This window comes from Dendrobium catenatum, unplaced genomic scaffold (assembly GCF_001605985.2).
Source record: "Dendrobium catenatum unplaced genomic scaffold, ASM160598v2 fragScaff_scaffold_1448, whole genome shotgun sequence".
Lineage (NCBI taxonomy): Eukaryota > Viridiplantae > Streptophyta > Magnoliopsida > Asparagales > Orchidaceae > Dendrobium > Dendrobium catenatum.
Genome location: NW_021319910.1, coordinates 263,808 through 287,101, shown reverse-complemented (window position 1 = coordinate 287,101; position 23,294 = coordinate 263,808). Strand labels below are relative to the sequence as shown.

Genomic DNA, 23,294 nt, shown 5'->3' with positions numbered 1-23,294 from the left:
GACCACCGCCTGACGCCGGACTTTCGTCAGGACCTTTGCCTGATGCCGAATTTCCACTGGACCACCTGACGCTGGACTTCTGTTAGAACCACCGCCTGATGCCGAACTTCCGCCGGACCACCTGATGCCGGAGTTCCGCCGGACCACCGTCTCCTGCTGACTATGATCCTTCCGACCTCCGTCACCTACTATGGTCCTTCCGACCTTTATCGCCAGAAAACGGTCTTTCCGACCCTTATCTCTTGTCGACTACGGTCCTTCCGACCTCCATTTCCTACTATGGTCCTTCCGACCTCAATCAACAGACAACGGTCTTTATGACCACTATTTCCCACCAACTACAGTCCTTCCGACCTCCCTCTCCTGACAAAGGTCTTTCTGACCATTGTATCCCGCCGACTATAGTCCTTCCAACCTCCCTCGCCAGACAACGGTCCATCCGACCACCATCACCAAACTACGATCTTTCCGACCTCCGTTGCCCGCCGACTAAACGAACATTTCAATACTAATTCTTCTAATTCCCACCATGTAATATAATGTACATTTGCTACATTAACCCAAGGCCTTCCCCCCAAGAAAATGCCTCATTTGTAATTGACTACAAATAATAGTTGATTCATTCAAACTAGGCCAATCCTCGTGGTTTTTCCCCCTTTTTAGGGGTTTCCATGTAAAAACTCTAGTGTTTCTTATGAATGCTACTCTCTCTTTTATCTGCTTGTGTGCTAGATCTTCGTACAAAGCTAAGCCATTAAATTTTATATTTCTCTACCATCACGAATATTCCAGGACGCAACAATCTTAATCTAGAAGGATCACAGAAATATGCATGTAGTCAGAAACGAGAATCCTAGTTTTAATTATCATAAGTCACATTTCCATCAACCATGAGATTCAATCAATCCATCCACACACACACACACACACACACACACATACTAATGTTTAGGTGTTAGATATGCATTTTCAACAGTTTTATGTGTTATGTATGTAAAAATCCATATATATATATATATATATATATAATGCCTCCAAAAATTATTCTTAATTATAGAAATAATAAACATATATTCACTAAAAGAAACCATAATGCACAAATCAAATTTAAGGTGTTGGGGTTTACCTAAATCAAATGGGTGAAGAAGAAAAAGGATGAGATATCATTGCTTCTCCCTCTTTTCTTCAAGCGACCTCCTCATCAATCGATTCGTTGGGTAGCCGAAGCCACCAATCGGTAAAGCTACAAAACCGTGAAGCTTGCGAGCATAGCCAATCCTCTCTCTTGTGCTTGATGCATTGCATTGCATCGGAGGTCTACACCAAAATCTACATCCTAGATTTCCACTCATTAGCTGGATTGCAACCTCTACCCTCTCTTTCTCACTGCAACCCTCTCTCTCAAGCTTGTGATGCCCTAAGTCAAAACTCAAGACTTAAAGGCAAGGTATTGCCTTAATAGGGTAGGAGACGACGTGAACCAGTTTGGTTCAAATAAAACACTGAAAAGCAAGCCTCATAGTTGGTCAAGAAACCAAATTCTGAAAGGAGAACTTACACAACAATAAATCAAATTTTATTCGACATTAACTTACTTTGTATGCCTTAGATACAACTCTACTTATATAATAGCTCATCATAGGAGCACTAGTACCCAAAAGAAAATATCCCAGAAAATAGAGCCACAAGAGTAGAAATAGATATGTAGCACGACAGGAACACCTTAGAAGTTCAACATAAAGTTGTGAATGATCAGATCTCGGTCCATATTAAGTCTTGCTCTAAAAAATATTGATTCGATCTCAATTCAAATATGCTTAACATAATTCAATTTCAACTCAATCCAAACTAATAATGTATTTAACTTAAATCAATTTTCAATTTCAACTCAATCCAAAAATTTGTTGCTCACCTAAAAACAAGCGGATATATATGCAATCACACATTCATTTTAAACACATCTTAACCTGGTTCAATTTGATATAGGCCCGTTCAATTATAGTTAAATGCAAATCAAACCTAGATGGCTAGATCATTACTCGGATCATTGATTTTGATTGGAACCAATAACTAATCCGATTTTCAAGCAATTCTCATTCTTCAAGTCAAATTCATAGCCCAGGCCCTGCAAGTCCAATGGGCCTCTATCCAGCTCCACAATTCCACGGATCTAGCTTAATAAATGCGTTTTCCTGGTCTATAATAACATAAAGAGTTCCACAAATCCACCAGAAAATGTTGTTTGGCCAATGAATAATCCAAATGAGAGAGATCATGAACCTTTAACAAATAAGATCCAACGTAATTCAATAACGAACAAACTACTGAGACCCATCAAGTACTTCAGCTCATCAAAGGCATGCTCATGAATATATATAAACAATGATTCAAATTTAAAGCATAAAAATCAAAACGCAAAACAATTGATGCAATATACATAATTAGTGTTTCTAAAGACAACTATAGACTTTGAGCTCCGCATCACATTTTGGTAGCAACTATAAGATAATGAAGGGAAATGCCATAGAACAGCTTACCGGTTGGGTTATCCAACTCCAAGGAGTAGCATCATTTCTTTTAAAGATCCAAAGTTGAATAAGATCAAAAAAGCATTATGCTAATATTATGTCTTTTCTATGAAAGGAAATGATTCTCATACTTGCCTGTGGAGCAGAAACAAGGAACTCTCAACTTTGGCAAGTTGCATGCTGGTGATTAAGTGTCGACATATGCCAAAATAAGTTATTCAAAGAGATAATTAGTCTATGACAGAATCTCATAAAACTTGGATGGATTAATTAAAGGTGAAGCCATCAAGAATCTCCACTTTGCATAAATGCTCAGATGCCAAGACAAATATTCTGAACCAATTTCATGGATTCCATATAGCGAAACATATCCCACCCAGAAGTTAAAATATTCACGCATGCAAGGGGGCCACTGGTCTCACTTCAAAATGGTAGGGCCCTTAAAGGTATTTTCTTAATCATTTCTCATCCTACTAAAACTTTTTTTTTTTTCATGTAGGTTTTATGCTTTGAATGATAAAACAGAAAAATGAAGAAAGGAGAAACAAGTGGCTCGCGGTATCTAGTCAATAAAACTATATTAAAAGTGATACAGAACAAGATAAGGATCTCGGAGCATAGCAAATTTGCATCAGGATCATGGCGCTCCTTCATAATACCGCTCATTCTATAATTTTCTCCGTTTCAGTCAGAGGATCCTGCGCTTTGCATCCATAACTCATTGAATACTGGGGAAAGAGATGGAATGCAAAATCACACTTATTAACACATGCAAGCACAGAAATAAAACGAACGCACAAATGAATTTATAAATAAAATTAAAGCATCATATTTTAAAGTTTTTACATATTTGAAATGAGTACAGCAAGATAATATTTAGCTAGAATGTACTCAAACCCTAGTTGATCCACTTCGGCTATTTCTTCTTCTTGATCTTACTGGTTAGAAAAAGAAAACAAGAGTATCTGCTAGATTTAGTTTACAGAAGAGGCAAGGGAATTGCATGCTTGTATCATATTCCATTCCTTCCTCAGGTATTCAATCAATTTACAAAATAATGTTCGCTTTTGTTTACAGCTCTTGTTATTATTCTGCTCCAGTATGCATTCAGACCAAACAAACTTCAACTTTGTTACAATTAACAAGATAATTTTAGTTTTTTCCAAGCTATTCTGTCATATTGCATAATCTAAACTCTACACTTTTTCGAATTTTAATAATTTTTTTAACAGCTAAAAAATAGGATTTTCCCTTTTTCTAATTTTAATAACATATATCATCCAGTTCCTCATTAGGGTTTCCTAAGAAATTTTCCAAAACATATTTTCAAGTCCATGGGAGAACTAAGTTTTCACGTGTAGTGCACGCAGAGTTCAGCACCAACATAGCTCAAGCAACCAGTAAGTATCATGTGAGGACACCTTTTAGGTCCTGAAAATTCTTACGGGAGCATACGGTTCCTTCTTCTCAAATAGGGACAAGACGTAAAAAGAAAAAGTTTTTTTTTTTAATGGATCAATTCCTCTACTTATAACAAGCAAAAGTTGTTCCATAAAGAACCTTTGTGCAGAATTCAAATGAATGTATCTGCATTAGAATTGACAATAATAGTTGCAGTATAGGGTTCGCAGATACCTAAAGCAATAAGGACAATCTCTTTTCTGAATGGTGAGAAAATTAGATAGAGACTGCTATTTTGTTGCTAAGATTCTAGATGCCATGAACCGTCTTATAAGGATTACATGATAAAAACCTAACCACCATGACAAGAGCTTGAGCCTTTCCAGAGCATTCAGATCTAAATATGTTGAGGTCCTAGCTTTTCAGGAGTAATTGTAAGCCAACCTAGAAGCAGAGGGACTATCATAAAGAGCAGCTTTTGCAGTATAATAGAAACAGAAAGATCGACATTGTGAGGTAGGAGACATCAATGATTTTATCCTATATTTTACATCTACGCCTTCTATAGCTAGCTAACCTGTACCGTAGAATTTTCATGAGCAGGGCATGTACCATCATCTGGACCACAACAATAGCAAACTCATTTCTTCTAGGAAATCCTTTCCTTTAGAAAGGAATTTGTTTCTGCAAACAGGAAATGGTCCAGGAGACGCGGGACTGACTCTCTCAACTGATGTCAAGCCTAGGCTAAAATGGACTCCCGAGCTCCATGAACGATTTGTAGAGGCAGTGAATCAGCTTGGTGGACCTGAAAGTGAGTACATGGCAGAGAAAATCAGATTCTCTATCAAAGTAAAATCTCATTTAGTTAACACAAGATTTCCATCTAACAGCGGCTACACCAAAAACAGTTTTGAGGCTTATGGGAATCCCAGGACTAACTTTGTATCACCTTAAAAGCCACCTTCAGGTAACTATTAGATTGGATCTGTCCTAATTGATCCAATACATTAAATTCATGCTTTGATTTTACAGAAGTACAGACTCAGTAAGAACCTACAAGCTCAAACAAATGGCGGGACTGAAAATTATGGTAATGATAGCTTGATAAAATAATGCTCATATCTAAAGCTAGTAATTCATGTTTGATTTCAGTAAAGAATTGTTTTCCAGTGGAAATTCCGACATCAGCATTGAACAGAACATCATCAGAAGGTAGTGGATCCTTTGTTCATAACATCAATGTTGGCCCCTTTAGCAAAAAGTAAGCACCGAAAGAAAGCGTACATTTAATCACCAACATGAATATGAAGAAGAGCTTTTCCTTTAACAACGTTTTTGAAATCTCAGAACGATGCAGATAAATCAAGCACTGCAGAAGCAAATGGAGGTGCAACGGAGGATAGACGATCAATTTGAGGTAATGATGGTATGTCATAGATTTAGCAAAATCAAACTTGAAAAACAAAGGCACTTAACGTTAGAAACTCTTTTAAAATACTTGGCTGAACTAGAATTAATTCCCAAATCAGCTCTTGATAAAATTGTTCCTGTGGAGAGATGTTGGACTCCATTCATTCGCAAGGCATGAATTTTGTACCACAAAAAAATCTTAACACAAACCTGTATTCATTAAAAAAAAAAAACCCCTTAAAAAGCTGCTTCTAATAAACCACAACAACAACAACAAAAAACTTCCTATTGAATAACAGCCAAGCATAAAGTGATGCAAACTTCCTTGATACAAATGACAAGCATATGTAAACACAAAAATTCTTAGGCAGGAATTTAATATGACCTTAAATGATCAAAGCCTATATTATAGCATACAATGAAATCATCTTCGTCAAAATGTTCTTTGGTGCATCTAACGGGCTATCTCAAAGAGAAGAGATTTTATCTATAATGCACCAACACTTCTCCCTAAAGAGGCGTGTAGTGTCTGACACATATCTTACACGACACACATCCGACACTTGTCGGACATGCCGAAAACGTGTCCGATTAAAAAATATTAAATATTAATTGGACACTCGTGTCCGACACGCGTGTCTTAAATATTTTATGAATTTTTTAAATATAATTTCTTGTATTTAAAATGTTTATTTATTTAAAATATTAATACTAAATTTCTTATATCCTATCCAAACTCAATATCCCATTCATTGAATATTCTCATTTTCATTTCTCTTTGGTGGGTTGCAACTTTGGTTTCACAACAATGCCTGAGGTCATCTCAATATCGATGTCTGACATCATTACAACATCAACATTTCAAAACCATCTTAATATCAAAGTCGGACACTATCTTGACATTGATGCAGAATGCTAGCAATTTCTACACCCACAACTTGACGGCTCATATTTTTTCCAACATATTCTTAACATTGACGACCAATGCCCTCTCAACATCGATAACATACGTCCTCTTGACATTGACGTCGGATACTTACTGCATAATATCAATGTCTGACTCTCAACAGTATTGTCGTCTCCTCTCTCGATGCTTGATAGATGACATCGATGCCCAACTCTCGACATCCTAATATTAATCATTTTAAACACAAACTCTAATTAAATAACTTGTTATTTCTAAATTTATTTTAATATTATACTTATTCAATTTTTATACACTATTTTTAAAATATAAAAATTATAATATCGCGTCCAAGCCGTGTCAGTGTCCTATATTTTAAATAAATTAAGTGTCTCGTGTCCGTGTCTGTGCATTATAGGGTTTAAAAAAACAATTGAGAGCTTTCACTCCGAACTGCAGGACAAAAATAATTTCAACATGTTAAGGTATCAGATGTTTCTAATACATGATCAATAAATGAAAAAAATGAAAGCAAATAATCATTACAACACCAAGCCTTTATATCATCATCATTGTGAATACGAAAGCTTTAATAGTATCATAAAAAATACATCATGGCCCTTCTTGGACTGAAAAAGGTTCTACCAGGAATTTATTTTGTTTCTTTCTTATTACATTCTAAATTATTCTAATATAGTTTCTAGACCAAAATATCTTTTCTATCAAAGTAGATGCAAAGGCACTTACAAAGACAGATAGAGGCTCAGGGTAGGTACTTGCAATCAGTGCTGGAAAAGGCTCAAGAGACACTTGGGAAGGAGAATTTGGGTTCAGCAGGCCTTGAAACTGCCAGAATTCAACCAAAGATTTTGAATGAATGTTTCACCAGTGCATTCCCAGGTTTGGAAGAAACTGATGGTTCACATAATCTGCAAGGAAATGCGGCCCAGATTACTTATTGCTCAATGGAAAGTTGCTTAACCACATCCGAAAGATCTAAAAAGGACCAACAAATGCATAATACAAATATGGTAATGGGAGCTTATCACGGCAATTTATCATTAGGAGCACAAGAAATGCAAGAAGGTGCTCGGCTGGCGCAGATTCAATCTGGATTGTGTGCTGATCTTACTAGCCACAGATTATTTTCTCAATCAAGGGAGAATGACTCAACACATTGCACTTTGCCAGTCTCGAGAAGCTCTAGTATCTTATCAATGAGCAAAAAAAATAAAAAAGACACAACAGAGGGAAGTAATATTTCTGAGGCGCATCGCAGGCAAAGAGATGAACATAATTCTTACCTTGAGCAAGCAGGTTATAAAGGAAATGAGATTCAGCAAATAAGTTTAAGGAACTCAACTTTGTTTGAGCTGCCATCTGCAACAACACAATTGGATTTAAATACCTGCGACAAATACAGTGCTTCTAAAAATTCCAATAAGTTTGATCTAAATGACTTCAGCTGAAGCTAATGAAAAGCGCGTCAACTCATTGTATCTATGGATAAGCAGCAGTGCATAATTTCGTAATATTAACAACTGTGAGATCTCTCTATCCCATTATCTCACTTGCCTTCAAATCTAGGACATTTGATTTTAATATCTCATTGTGCAAGTTCATTAAGACAGAGATCCACTGATGAGGGCATAAATGGTGTTTCAAAGCCAATCAAGCCGGTTAAATTAAGGGAATGTATACAAAATAGTTGGCATATCAAAGGGAACATGTTCCTGGCTGCCTTTAGCTTCTTACTAGTGTTGTAGCTATGTTGCATTGATACGGATACGGCGACACGGATACGACACGATACCGATATGGGACACGTCAATTCTTAAAAATACAGGATACGGGTACGGCGCGGACACGACATTATAATTTATAAATCATACATAAAAATTAAGAAAGCAATCAAAACATAATATTTGAAATTACAAAAAAAAAAAAGAGACAACAACATCATTTGTAGCCTTGTGGCTTATAATATCAAAATATAAGTAAGCATTTAATGTCTAGTACAACAACAAAAGCATAAACATAAATTATCTAGCACACGAAGTTTCAACTATTCAATAGAAGGAATGATATAATTATCTTCTTCATTGGTTTGTCTTTGAACTTCCATATCATCTTCAATAAAAATCATAGCTTCTAATTCATGCTCATCAAGTGAAAGATTAATAATTTTTAATATTTTCATATCATCAAGAGACTCAAATCCATCTCGGAAATGAGAGAATCTTGCTCGTAACCACGGAAGTAAATACGACACGTCTTTTTTTCGGATTTCTTTTTGTTTTTCAACGGACACGCGTATCGGATACGCGTGTCCTTTTGAAATTAAATAGTATTTTAATTGGATACGTCTTTGGCGTATCCGACACGTATCGGTGGAGTATTGGAGGCATATCCGTGTATCGGTGTATCGGATACAGCACGCCTTCATAAATAGGTGTATCAGTGCAACATAGTGTTGTAGTTGTCAGAATGACATCATTTGCTATAGGTCCCACACTGCACACTTATTCATGTCATCCTTAACAAGAAAGTGCAAAAAAGGGAGATTTTGTGATGCCTTGACCTAAAATAAGAAAGCACACATGCACACTGCACATTCACCCTGCAATCCCCATTTCAGTAGGCACACGCTTCTTGCATGGACAATAAAACAAGAAGCAGAAACAACAGAAACACAATATAAAGCCCACTCTGTGTATCTCTTGAGGAATAACCTTTTTCTTCAATAGTATTGTTTCTGGGATGACCTAATCTGCAGATGTAGCCGTTGACCTACAAGTTATATTAAGAATCGCATGCAGCTTCTTATTAGTACCGTATTGGCCATCATGATGTCAATTGGTATGGCCTGCACGCTGGATTCCAATTCATAGTCTTTACTATAAAAATGTAAAATACTGAGATTATGAAATGCCTTCAGTAAAAGATAAATTTATTAACAATCATACTCAAGGTACAACTAAACACATTGCTATATAAACTTCAATGAAGTACATAAACTGTTAATTTTTTTGTTCAGTGTATGGTTCTCAAAATTACAGTGCATCAACATTGATAATATCTGCTTCTTTTTTTCGTTTAATTATTTTGGCTAATAATGGTGGCTATACAGATGTCAGCTAATTTAGGTATCATTTGGATGCTTTTCAATTGCTTTGATTTTCAAAAATATTACATCCCAATTGGATTTGTGTGAGAAACAAGTTAAAGAATGCGCTATGTTGCATATGAACATCCTCCATGTCACCACAATCATGGAAACACAATTGGAGAGCACCTTGTCCATCTTTGTCAAGGTAGCTACTGTAGAAGAAGATTTGATCTTAGTCCAATTTTTTGATGGGCCATAGTTGATAGTTTCTTTATTGATTTGTTTTCTTTTTATTTTTTTAAATACCAGTTTTCTTCCTTTCCCAAGGGGTGACCAAAAGTAGCAATTTCCAGAGAAGAGAGAGTGATAGAGAGAAACTTATGATTTGTGCTCACCAAGAGGAATAGATATCAGGTTTTTCAACTTTCACAGTAAAAGAGAGTGAAAGAAGACGTTGCCTTCAGACTCATGAGGTGCATGGAAAAGAAAGAACGTAATATAAAGAAGGAGCAATCAAGAATAGGTAACTTTCAATAGACGAGAACGAGAAAGATATCCATAGAAGAAGCATAAAATTAAATACATTTAGCAGCAAAATTAAATCCTAAAAATAATCTTAAAGGCTAGAATAATCTATAATTAATGTTGGAAAAATTACATGCATGTCTTGTATTACATCCACCATGGGATAAATATGATGCTTCTTTGAAGAAACATGCAAAGGCCTTTTCATGGAAGTTTCGGTTCTATGGTGGATGCGACCAGGGATCTAGTTCATAACATTTATTTTATTATTAGCTGATGCCGGTTGAAAATACTAAGTAAATCTTGTAGGCTTCGGTTTCAAGCATTGTTAGCATTATACATTTTTATTTGATCAGTACTATGTGGGCTCCGAAAATTCGACCCCGGCCTCCCCGCCGCGCTGATTGTTTGCTTTATGTTTTTCTTTAACGAGGGAGTTTTAACACATTAAGTTCCAGGGTAAATTTTGGAAGGCTGATGGGTTTGTAGATAAGACACTACCCAGAGATTTCGCCCTCATTTTGCGAGGACTTTATTATCTGAGTTCTGATTTTTTATAGGCGCAAGCCCCTATAGTTAATTACCCCTCCCGATCACGAGAGAGAACTTTCGATTAAGGCTAGTCATCGATCATATACGTATAGAATACGTGATATCTGGCATATAGTAGCAGCAATGGACATAGGGATTGGAGAATTTGGAGATTTTGATATTTAAAAATAGAAATTTCCACCATCTTTCACTTAAAGCGGATGGTGGGGGACTGGATGATAGACCCGATCAAGATCCCATGGTTCCGTCGTCCCGGGCCATCGTGGTCCCTGGTCTACTTAGTCAGAGGAGGTAGTCGACCCAACCTGACAGAAGGATCCTTGTCGGCAGCCATGGGTTGCTTCGTCCGAGGGGACCTTGTAGACCTGGGTTAGATGTTTGCCTAAGGGGACAAATTTGAATCCACCTTAGTTGACAGAGGGCTTCATGCCCTGTTGATCATATCCTATTGATTCATATCTCAATGATTTGATGCCACTAAGGAGCATATTGGCTCTGGCCATAACCGCTATCTGTGGTGCCATTTGGCTGCAAAACCGCTCGGTTCAGAGGGCCCCGGGTCATAACCGTTTATCCTGCGGTGCCATTTGGCGGCAAAACCGCCAGTTAGAGGACACGTACCACGTCCTTACTGGCAGGAGACTATTTGAGAATGGATCCTAGTGATATTTTCGACTAGGCATTTGGCTCTTTGTGAGCAGAAGTAGATTTTGATTTGTCCACCCCGGCAAACTGTTGCGGAGGGTGGATGGGTTTTGCTTTAAGTGATTGATGGGTTTATTTCAATTTTAAATATCTGAGATTTTTGAGATTTTGGATTTTTGGACATTTGGTTGGCACTTTGAATTTTGTAGTGGATCCCTCCGGTTAAGATATACATTCAACACGGCCATCATCGGGGTGTTTGAGGTCATTTCTATTTTTGAATTGAACCTTGTCGACTCGACCAAGCTGTTGATCAAGGATCGATATCTTGTAGGCTGTGCCTTTTGTTTAGTGAATTCTTTTGATTGTAGGTCTTGAAGGCCTAATATGAATGTATTAAAACAAATACACTGGTCACCACAACCGTGTATTTGTTTTAGAGTTCGAACCCTGTCGACTTCTATTGATCCGTATAGAAGAATCAGGTTCGAACTTGAATTCACTTATTGACCCACGCAGCATCCTTAGACGTCACGTGTGTACCAATAACACGCTCGCCGAGGCCCATGCGGGTGTTTGGGAATTTCATTGATTTGACATACCCCTTCGTGTACCTATGTGTATACAAGCTATGGTGCACGTGCAGGGATACTTTGAAAGTATTTGTAGACGCCTTCTGTATGCTAGTACGAGTGTTGTGGATCCGGTGGCGGGGCGTTATAGATTGTAGACGCCTTCTGTCTGCTTGTATAAGTGTTGCAGATCCGGTGGCGTTGCGTCTTGATGTTACGAGGCATCTCCTCATCTTGATATTGTCTCCCCTTTTCTCATTCACCGTGGAGGGACTTTCTGGATTTTGAAGTTTGTTGCTTTGTAGATAACTCTTTTTAAGATCATCAGTGTAATGGATCTGTTATTTCCGGTGTTTGCGGGCACCAGAACTATTTTCTTTTTAAGTATAGAACTAAGAAGAGACTTTGGAACACCAGGAAGTTTGGTTCTAATTTGTTCAAACATTTCCTCCCTTCAAAAATAATTATAATCATTTAATTAAAATTAAACATAATTAATACTAATAAATATAATTAATTAAATTAATTATAATTAAAAAATAAAATAATAATAATAATAATAAAACATTTCTCCCTCTCTCTATCGGGTTTGGCGGCATTACGGGATTTGGTCGGAGTAACGTGCAAAGGGGAGAAAGTTAACTTCACAGCGTGAGCTCCCGTTGTTGCTCGGCTCAAAATGTCGCAACTTCAATCCAACAGAAAGAAACGTCGCCGGAGGGGGCAAGGAAGCGCGCGAAAGGATGAAAGTTACCTTTACAGCCGGCGAGCTCCCGGTCTTGCTTCCGATCCCACAAGAAAGGAAGGTCGTGGATGGAGCGAAGTCAATCGGTAGCACAGGAGCCGGAGAGGCGACTCTACAGTGAGCGAGTTTCGCTCTTGCTTCTGATCAAAATGTTGTAACTTCCAATCCGACGAGAAAGGGAACGTCGCTGGAAGGGGCAGAGCACGCGAAAAGGGAGAATGTTACCTTCACAGATGCGAGCTCCGCGTCGCTGCCTCCGATCAAATGTCGTAACTCTCGATCTCTCAGGAAAATCGAGAAAGGAGCGAAGTCGAACCACAGCAAAGAGGCCGAAGAAGCGGCTTCGGTCTCTTCTTTAACGCCGAGAGGGATCGTGTGTGAGGTGACATCGGGTCGTGCGTAGACTGTGCGGAGCACGTCGTCAATGTGACGGGTTCATGGCCGGACGGGTGGGTACGATTTTTTTTTTCTTTTGTTACAAAGAAGGGTCAACATACTATTAAAGTGGATCTGATGAGGACATCTTCAGTGATTTCGACACATATACCACCGGAGATCGACGGCCACGATCAGGAGTTTATATTTTGAGTCATTTTATGTAGTAGTTTATTTTATTTTTCAGATTTATTGTTTTACCCTTATTGATGGTCATTTGATATTGTAGCCCTGAGGGCATTTATGTCTTTTAGTTTTAGTTTCATTTTGGCCTATTTATAGGAGGTCTCATGCATTGTATGATGATGATTATTGATGAATGAAAATTTATTTCTCTTGTTGATCTCTTAGTGAGTTCATGAAATTTTCCAAGATCTCTTTGTGAGTTCTTGAGGAGATAGTATTGTGGATCTCTTTGTGAGTTCTTGCGAAAGTGGTGTTCAAGGTTTGTAGTTTGATAACTTTCTTTTCCCTACCCAATCCCTTCTTCCCCTACTTAGCCGAAAATTCCCCTCCTCCCCAAAATTTCCCACCCCACCCGCTCCACTGTCGGCCTCCCTTGGCCAGTCCAGCCACCGGCGGCTCTCCCAGCTCCCTGCCGCCAGCCGTCGGGTCCAAGCCCCACCCATGGCCACCCTCCTTGCCGTCGGCCCCCTCTTGGCCCTCTTCCTTTTCAAATTTCAATTTCTCCTTTCTTAATTTGCTTTCCTAATTAGGCTTTGTTTGTTTAGGAAAGACATTTAAAGGAGTTACAACCTATTTGAAATTCAAACTACTTCCCCTCTCATCCTAATTCAATTTTGGGAGTTATTTTAAATTCAATCAATTCTGAAACTAAAATTCAGATTTGAATTGAATTAATTAACCCCTTGTGGTCCCCACATGCTTAACTCCAAACCCCTCTCTCTCATCCCCATATGGCTGGCCCCCTCCCCTTTTCTTCTCTCTCCCCAATTACATTAAAGCTCCACCAAATCAGCCCCTAATTATCTCCTTCATTAACACCCCTAGCCATTATTGAATTAATTTGAAATTTCAAATTAATCTCCCTCCAAAACCAATTGAAGCTGAAATTATTTTCAATTTTCTAAATCCTTCCCTCTCCCTCTAGCTCATGGCCAACCCCTCTCTTCCCAAAACTGCCACTTCCACCTCCCCTCCCCCTCCCTCTTCTCTTCTCCATTTATTACGAACATGAATGGCGGATCCGGAATTTGATCACGGATTTGCGTATGACTTTCAAGGAGATATCGACGTCGTTCGTTCGCCATTCTTTGACGTTGGGTTTGGCTTCGACCACATTGTCGAGGATTACTTGAACCGTATTCTTCCCACCCCCGTGGACGTCATCGACGAACAACTTCCAGCCAACGATTGGATCATCAACAGGTGTCCACCATCTTCCCCAAATTCGGCCTCTTCCCCGGTGACTAGTCTTCTCGGCATCACTAGTGTGATAGTGACATCGTTGAGTTTATGCGCCATCCTCTTCCGCTAACTGAGTGAATCCAAGAGTAAAGTGAGGGACTTCAAGGTGAAGGATCTATATCTTAAGCCTTGGATTTTTGTTAAGAGCCATTTGCTTTATTACTTATCCATTGGATTAATTTTGTTGGTTTCATGTCGCTTCTAAGGTAATTGATTGACGTTGCTTAGTTCCTCCATAGAAATTTCTTACGATCTATCTTGGAACGCATTCTTTTAAATTAGCAACGCAAGTTCACAAGTTATTAATTTTCTAACAAGCAATTCTTGTCTATCGCATTTAGTTTCACATCAGGATCCCATAATTATATGTTGATGGCAATAATGGAAACACAAAATCAACTAGTATTTATTGGGACGAAGTAGATATCAATGTTAACATGTGAAATAACTTTAATAACAGAGATAAATCTCACAAGAATGCATGAATAGGAAGTTCAATCAATTTTTTCATCTCAATAGATAATATTAACAAAATATATCATAGTTTCAACAATATACTTTCATATGATCTGTGATTTAAGCTAAAGAATACTCTCAAACACAACTTCAAGGTTAGCAAAGCAAGATGCTTAATTATTTATCATTGATCATAAGAATCAAGTGTAACTGCAAAACCTAATCTTCATAGAGGAAGAGAAAGATATGGGTAGCTATGGTTTACATGCAACTACCTTCAAGATATAGCTCAAGCAAAATGATGTAGAAGAAGATTTGATTTGATGTTAATTTGTTGATGGGCCATGCTAAAGCTCTCTTTCTTAATTTATTTCCTTGCTGAGCAAATACAAGCATTCTTTTAATGATACCATGGTAAAGAAAGAATTCATATGGCTTAAGACACAAATACAATTCATTAATAGGGTTAGGGTTTATATTTGAGTTTTTGCCCTTTATTTTTGGCATTTTAAGGTTTAAGACAAGTGAGGGGAAGTAAAAAAGTAGGGGAGTATTAGACATGATTATTTCAAGAAAGTTAGCTCTAATATAAAAAATGTAGAAAGATTTGATATTCTGTCAATTTGTTGATGAGACCTAGTTAATTATTTCTTTCATAATTTCCTCCTTTTTTGGGCAAGAGAAAATTAAAAATTAGGTGATTTTATTTTGTGTTATGCATGGGAAGAGAGCGATACGTGTGAGAAGAGGGTGAAAGAGAGACTAAAGATTTGTGCATTACCAAAAGGAGGAGGTATTAGTATTCATTTCATTAATAATACTTCAAAGGCAATCACTTGAATCCCTATTAGTCAAAAAAACATATAATTGAAACTAAATAATTCTTGAAAATCCTATTAACTATTTTTAAAGTTAGATTCAGATAAATTACAATGAAAATAAATTAAATTCTCAAAAACTAATGTGAAATACTACAAACTAAAATTATTATAGAAAACAACCTAGTTGCACGTCTACTACCGCATCAACAGTAGTAATTTTATTTCATATTGAAAATTATGGCAAACTATTATCAAATGAAACCACATCATCAACATTGCAGCTATCTTAAGTTAAACTAACTACTTAATAGCAAAAATATGAAGATGTTAACAAACAAAATATCTTACATCAATTATTAAAATTGCTGCTTTGGGGTTCTGATCTTTTGAAGGCATGGCTTTGACAAGAAAATGGCAAATAGGAAAATTTATAAAGGTCAGTCACAATAGTCATTAACTGATCTGGAATAAACAGACAGATATATATATATAAACCACAGAAAACCAAGATTTAACATCCGTAGTTAAACACATTGAAAATATCCAAATAAGCATTTATGAACTTTTAATCCAAATATGCAATGCTTTGATTCTCCTAAAAGTAGGTAAAATCACTGAATGAAGACTGCTAAATTCAAGACGTTTACAAAAGAACAAAAGTAAAACGGGCAAGACTAGGCTGCAATCCAGTTTTCTCAATCTAAGGACTTAAAAGACTATGTATAACTAACCATATGGATAGGACAGGGAAGGAATAGGAGACCTAAAGATAAGTCAAATCCAAAGTTAGTAGAATGCACCTAATTGAATCAATACAGCGAATATAAATAAAGTCAACTACAAAGCATAATCCACAGGCGATGGATTGCTAATGAAAAAAAGACCCAACAAAATGAAAAAATTAAAAGTATAGAGATAAAGAAATAGAACTGGGACAAATAAACAAATAGACAGACATATAGATAGATAAATAGGTACAAGATAAGGTCATCTGATTAAAATGGGCTCCAAGTTCTTGCAAAAAAAAAAAAAAGATTAAAATTCTAATATAGAGACAAGAAATGAGGGACAGATTAGTATACAAAGAAACAAAGACAAAAATATATGTATGGTTAAAGATTGTAAAAGTAAGAACACAATTCATGATCTGGAACATGAACTATCCTACAACCATAAGATACATCACGGCATCAATCAATAGTTCACATGACCAGTAAATATAAGCAACAGACCTGGAAATATAAGCAATTACGTATAATAAACTACTTTGTAACAACAAAGACAAAATGACAAATCAAGCATATCTCAATATGTTGAGGCACCATATGGTTTGAGATTATCATGCAAAATGCATTTTTAGACAATTAAATGAAAGGTCGCAGAATATGAAATATACCGAGTTAAAATTTATAGAAAGTAAAAGTTACAAGATTCCCAACACAAGATGTGACCCCCAATTATTTTAGGTAGCTAACAAATAGGAAAAAGGAAAAAGATAATACATAATCTTGTAATTCAGTATAGATTTTGGCGCAATTGAAGACCGGTTAGCAAGTAACAAGTAATTACTTCTTGATTCTACGGACTTTTTTAGGCCCCCAAACCTCCATTCTGCCTGCGGGGCACCCACAAGGTGAGCGAAAGATAAGCACAGTACGACCATTAGGAGGCGCCATCTTCTTCAGCTCGGCTTCCAGCTCCTTGTGATCCTGCCCTAATTCTAGCGAGCAGGCTGTCTCCTTAAGTGCATGAGGCGAACACTTAACACACTCTTCAGACTCCAGCTGGATATCAAATTCAACTGACTTCCGCAGACCTCTGCAAGCAGGATTCCCACATTTTCTGGATTTAAAATCAATAATCTCCCACGCAGCAATCATTGCAGTAGATGTAACGACTAGACCTACAGCATATGCTACAGGTGTATCATAAATAATTTCCACGACCAGTTCGAAGGTTAAAGGAAGCAGCTCGCAGGCCTCATGAAAGATTAACTTGAAGTAGGGGACTGAGAGAAACCCAAGCGCTCCAAGAACAAGAAGAAGTATGACAATATCGATGGCAGCAAAGGGAGAGTGCTCGCAGAAAGGATGGGATAAAGGGTTCAAGGATTTCCCCCTCTTCCTTTGAAACAGATTGGAGCTGCTCCGTTGCTCCGATGAAGCCATGGCATTTTGAGCAGCCTGGTGCTCAAAAGCCCTGCAGAATTCGATCAAGCTCCGACAATCAACAACCATTGGGATTTGGGAAATCAATCAATGAAGACCAGGGCCTCAATGTCCTCCTTCAAATTAAATCAAAGGCACAAACAAGAAATACCCCTGAATTAATTCAGATCTTTCAACGCTAGTCTCCCAATTTAGATACTTTGATAACTCTAGGAAGAGAGATCAAAAGAGCAAAATCGACCAAATTGTGGAAGATCTAATCATCAGATCCCAATAAGAATCAGAAGCATACACACTCCAACCAAATTCGAATCTAAGTACATCCACCAATCGTAAATCGAAAAATGGAGTTGCTTAGAAAGGCAGAGCTCCGATGATTCAACGGAGCGTTGAAAACAGAGACGATTAGCCACGGGTGAGGGAATGATCACCGCCTACGAAATACATCGGATAGCGAGGATCATGAAACCTAGAGTGTAACGAGGCTCATCGCCCTCGCCGCTGGGCTTCTTAATGGTGAAGAACAAATGGAAGGAAGCTGTAGGCTTCATCGATTTCATCAGTGCCGACGAAGCAAGAAGGACAGATTTCGTCGCGTACTAATGACGTGTATAAAGTAGAAGAAGGCGTCAATGAAGTGAGCTGAAAGGTTCGGTGGCGGTAGATAATAAAAATCATAAAAGAGGCTTAATGTAATTATTATTTTTTAATTATTATCATTTAATCACTTTATATTTTTTGGGGAATCAAATGCCCGCTTCTTTTTATTATAATAAATTAATAATTATTATTATATTTTTTTCTTAAAAATATATTAGCTATTAAATGTAAACATAATGTAATGTAAAAAATGGTGAAATGATATAACTAATTAGATTTAAAATATTTTTATCATTATTTTAATCAATATTATGATAATTTGATTGAACATAGAACAACAAGAATGAGATTTAATAATTCGATATAAATAAATATTATTAATTTAAAAATAAATCTTATTTGTTCTATAAAAAATAACTAAAAATATATAATATATGTGTTGGGTGCTTTAGAACTTCACCTTACTAATTTAGTCTCATATTATTCGAGAACTTTCATTTAGTATTGTTTATATAGCTTTTTAGATTTGTATGTATAAGAAATTTAGGCTTCGTTTGGGACGGGTTTTTTACTGCTTTCTAAAACGGAGTTTTAGTACAAAATTTTTTATTATCATTAAAAATTGCTTTATAAAGCAATAATAAAGTTATACTAAATGAAGCTTAAGGCCATCATAGGTGCATGCAGAAAAACTGTTTCCTCATTGTCTAGATCCAACCCAACGAAGGTAGCTGAAATCGTAAAAAGACCAAAAAACCACAAACCACAATAAGGCCCAATAAATCATTTCTTTTTCTACTTTCATTTACGATTTCTAATAACAGTATCCAACGAACCAGTTTTCAAACCATCATCAAAATTATCCTCTCGTTCATATAGCAAATCATCATGTAACCAATCACATTGCCACCGGACACTATTCCTAACTAGGTGCACTTGTAAATTAGCATTAGAATGACTGAAATAGGCACCTCAACCAGCAAAGCTACACCACCCCTAGGACAATGAACCACACCAATCCCACCTGAGTTAACATCACCACCATCAGTTGAGGAAACTGAGATAGCCTCCGAAGACTCCACTCCACCATTAATTAAAGGAGTAGCTACATAATTCACACCGTAGAGAGGAACAATTAAACTCGCACAGCCAGGGTCCACAAACAAAGGGTCCCCTCACATCAACTTCAAAGGACAAAGAGCCACCCGAGAAATTCACGACAATAAAAATAGGGGCAACAGGGGATGGACAAACCAGGCTGGAAATCGTGCCAACATCAGCATTAACAAAAGCCAAATCACCCATCGAATTACCAGGCAAAGAAACAGGCAAAACCGAATCGAAAAAAAAAAAAATACTTCTCCTCTTCAACAATAGGGTGAGATGGAGTATGGGAGGGAACATTATAAACCAAGCAAGGAATAGGACTCATAACACCCTCAACATTAGAATCCATGCTCACATTATCTAAAATGATATCAGCAGCTTCCTTACACTCACTAGAATCAACACATATAATATTTTCCTTATCTGAACAACAATACCCTCTGCCAAAGCCATAGTAACAACCTCACATCCAATAGTCCCTAAAATCGACGTAACCAGTGGACTCGGATCCTCCCTAGCCTTTTCCTCAATAACTACCAAAGAGGATACACCCAAAGCATGACGCTTAACATTCCCAGCCATAAGAGTATTAGAATTAGAAAGAAGAGCCGAAGCACAGTGACCCCTAAGATGACCCGGATGCTTACAAGACTCGTAGAAATCAGGAAAAACCTCGAAATGGACCTTTTGGATATACCCAGAAACCTCTGGCCCAAGCCAAATTTGAGATGGATAAGTTTTAGTTATGTCCAGCTCTACCAAAACACGCATAAGGGATGGCCTAGATCCTATCGAAGTGGCAAAATCAACCTTCAAGGGTCTACCGAACATAGAACCTAAGGCATGGAGGATACGGGGAGAGTAAAGATGAGGTCTCATATTAGGAAAGGAAACCCAAATTGGTATGATCGGAGATTCACAAGCGATGTCCAGGAGTGGTGACCATTTAGTGAGCTTCATGAAACAGTTATTCACTAGATAAGAGTGATGGCAGAACACGCGGCTATCATCTAGGTCATTAGAAAGTTTAACCAGAATATGTGTATGTCAAGCACCATAACAGAGAATTCAGAATTTAGTTTCAGAGCGAAAAAAATTGTGAATAGCGTCCAGAGACGGACGACGAGTGGAAAAAAAAACCAATGTGAATTGAAAAGGCACAACAACGAGGGTAAACCACGAAAAGATCCTTGATGGAGCTCAGGGAAACAATACGACGAGGAGGAACCAGAAAGGGCATCTGCAAACAACTTGTCATATGACCTGCAATAATTGGAAAAAAATTCTTAGAAAAAAATTAACATTCTTAGAAAAAAATTCAACAAAAGTTTATTCTTTTCCAAGTAATGTCATTATTTTTCTTATCAATGCACATTTAAAACTCATTAATTTGTTTTGATACCTTATCATTTCACATATTAAGTTTATGTCATAACTAAAAAACCGAACACTTTAATTAATTAACTATATATATATATATATATATATAATCTACTTATTAAGAACAAACGATTTCTCATTTTAACAAAGAGTAAAATGATCCAGAACAAAGTCATCCAAGAAAAATACATCATAGTAGATCATGATCCACTCCTAGAATTTGATGAGCTTTAGAAATAAAATCTTTGAAAATACTTTTTTAAGGATTATCCTTCATTTTAGCGGATTCCTGAAGATGTGAAGAATCCTTAATAATTTTGCAGTTGAAAATAAACTATTTAACAAAAAGTCCACAAGATGAATGAAATTGTGGATTTTATTTATTGAGAGAGAATAAAACCAAGTACTAGCTTGATCATTGAGAGTATAAGGAAAAACTCGACAAAAAGTGTATCAGAGGTTCACTGTAAACATGATGGTCATATAATGATCAATATGCTCGTAGGGATAAGATGACCCATCATGGGGATCAATAGTGGGTAATTTGAATCTTACCAGAATAGGATGCTAAAGAATTTGATTTGTTAGGGGAGATGAATGTTGGGAGTTGTGTCAAGGATTACTTATTTCTATACCTTATTAGGAATTCTTCTTGGCTAAGACAATGTAGTTCATCTTGTATAACATTATGAGGAGTATTTATAAGTTGAGGTTTAGTCAAATCCAACATAATAGATGGAGAATTTTGCATTCAGTGAGCTCTGTGAGGAGGATGGGTTGAGCCTGCAACATCATCAACTTTTGGAATTTGGATTAGATTGTGGGGGAGGTTGAGCATCAGTGCGATGATGAGGGTGTTCTTTATGAGCAACTTGAAATTGTCCACCCATATTGTGTTGATGATATTGTGGGGAGAGAACCCTATGATTTTGTGAAAACATGCTTTGTTGATCGACCTCTTTCAATAGGTGTAAAATTCGTACTTACCGCTCTTTCATCCAATAAATTTGAGTTTCTAAGGTTAGAGATCGAGACTTCCCCCTTACATGACTACGACATCCATGATTGTCAGATAGATTCCTAATTTGGTGAGTGTAAAAACAATAAAATCTATTATTAGTTTTATTTTGATCAGCTTTTGAAGAGTATGTTGAGAATGAAGTTTCCCACAAATGACGTCAAAATGATATATCTACAAATAACTATTACATGCCAAAAATTTTGAGTTGATGGAGTGTGTATTTCATGTTCCAATTTATAAAAAAATTTAATATGCACAAATAAAAATAACATTAAAAAATTTATGTGAAAAACCCAGAAAGGGAAAAAATCACGGGACTTGGCCCAGTTGAAAACTCCAATATGTAGTAAGTGATAAAAGAATCATTTTTTCTTCACTGTTGAAAAAGAGGAAGGTTAAATATACATCTAATTTTCATGAGGAATGTAATGGAAATCAAGTGCCTATAAAGGGATGGCTAACACCTAACAACAGGGCATGATTTCTCCAATAGAAAACATAAAAAAGTAGGTGTCCACATAAAAACAGTTATATATAACAACATGGTTAAATTCAATATTCATGAGATCATGGCAATTTCTGATGCTGATCTTTAGAGGCGAAGATGATTGTTGAAGGCAACAATTGGGGGTTATCATCGGCGGTGATGGGTATAAAATGCAAGAGAGCACTATATACTTCTATGTATTCTTCTTCTCCCTTTATGTGAAGAATAAAGCTCTATTTAAGCTTTTGTGGATGAATATTTTGATAATTTGAACCGAAATTCATAATATTTCATCATATGGCCCATATTGATTTCCTTGATCATAAAGCATTTATTCATCATCTAAGGGCCTTAATGATGTCAGAATTGAGTGATCTTGGGCTCGTTCGATTTTTCTCGAAGCGTCTCAAAATTCGACTATGAGCATGTTTAATTCAAAGATAATTTGGTCATCTAATTAATGTTTGAAGTTTTCAATTATGCTTAATGTGTTTGATTTGTTATCCTTTAGGCTCATATTGGATATTTTTTTAGTTTCAATATTGGGTTCGTTTCATTGAGACATATAGATCGACTATATATTTGTTGATATTAGAATTCATATGGTCCTGAATTTAATTCCAATAGCTTCAAATTCAAAATCTATCTTGAAATTTGTGCTAATCATGTAGATTTTTGTAGATATATCAGTTGTTATTATTTTAATTTTTATTAATGAAGATTTTTTATTGTGACATTTGAGTCATTAAGGCAAACTCACACGCACATCATATATGCAAGCTTCGAATCTAATACCTCTTGATTAGTAGCTAAAGTCCCCAATCAATAGATCAAAATAAATGTGTTTATTAAAGTAGATAGAATATATATGATTCTTAAGAAATTGATGACTCATTTGGTTAAAAGAAAATATGAGAGATATGACTCAATGAACTGATCCATACTCTATAATTATATATTAATATATGTTATATATATTCTTGAATTAAAAATAGTT

General features: G+C 36.6%; 2 protein-coding genes and 1 long non-coding RNA gene across 4 annotated transcripts; 2 read left to right on the top strand and 1 right to left on the bottom strand.

Moving 5' to 3' along the window:
- Window positions 1-4,263: 4,263 nt before the first annotated feature.
- LOC110107140 (myb-related protein 2) lies at window positions 4,264-7,746 on the top strand. 2 transcript variants are annotated; one of them, XM_028700084.1, is made up of 7 exons: window positions 4,264-4,445; window positions 4,533-4,743; window positions 4,823-4,899; window positions 4,965-5,022; window positions 5,103-5,193; window positions 5,280-5,358; window positions 6,978-7,746. In XM_028700084.1, exons 2-7 carry the CDS (start codon window positions 4,536-4,538, stop codon window positions 7,713-7,715), a joined length of 1,251 nt encoding a protein of 416 aa, XP_028555917.1. In that variant the 5' UTR covers window positions 4,264-4,445; window positions 4,533-4,535; the 3' UTR covers window positions 7,716-7,746. The 2 variants fall into 2 exon arrangements, with proteins under 2 accessions (XP_028555917.1, XP_028555918.1); XM_028700085.1 differs by having other exon boundaries at window positions 4,266-4,743; window positions 5,280-5,349.
- A 1,452-nt stretch (window positions 7,747-9,198) lies between these two features.
- Window positions 9,199-10,003, top strand: LOC114580975. The gene is made up of 2 exons (XR_003702770.1): window positions 9,199-9,560; window positions 9,665-10,003. It is a non-coding gene; the product is annotated as an uncharacterized LOC114580975 (long non-coding RNA).
- A 6,910-nt stretch (window positions 10,004-16,913) lies between these two features.
- On the bottom strand, window positions 16,914-18,341 carry LOC110107131 (uncharacterized protein At5g19025). The gene has a single exon (XM_020837301.2). It carries the CDS (start codon window positions 17,769-17,771, stop codon window positions 17,100-17,102), a length of 672 nt encoding a protein of 223 aa, XP_020692960.1. The 5' UTR covers window positions 17,772-18,341; the 3' UTR covers window positions 16,914-17,099.
- Between the last annotated feature and the right edge of the window lie 4,953 nt (window positions 18,342-23,294).

Coding starts and splice junctions, on each gene's coding strand:
- LOC110107140 (XM_028700084.1), top strand. CDS start 4,536: ATGTACCATCATCTGGACCACAACAATAGCAAACTCATTTCTTCTAGG. Junction 4,900..4,964: donor ACCTTAAAAGCCACCTTCAG/GTAACTATTAGA, acceptor TTGATTTTACAG/AAGTACAGACTCAGTAAGAA. Junction 5,194..5,279: donor GTTGGCCCCTTTAGCAAAAA/GTAAGCACCGAA, acceptor TTGAAATCTCAG/AACGATGCAGATAAATCAAG.
- LOC110107131 (XM_020837301.2), bottom strand. CDS start 17,771: ATGGTTGTTGATTGTCGGAGCTTGATCGAATTCTGCAGGGCTTTTGAG.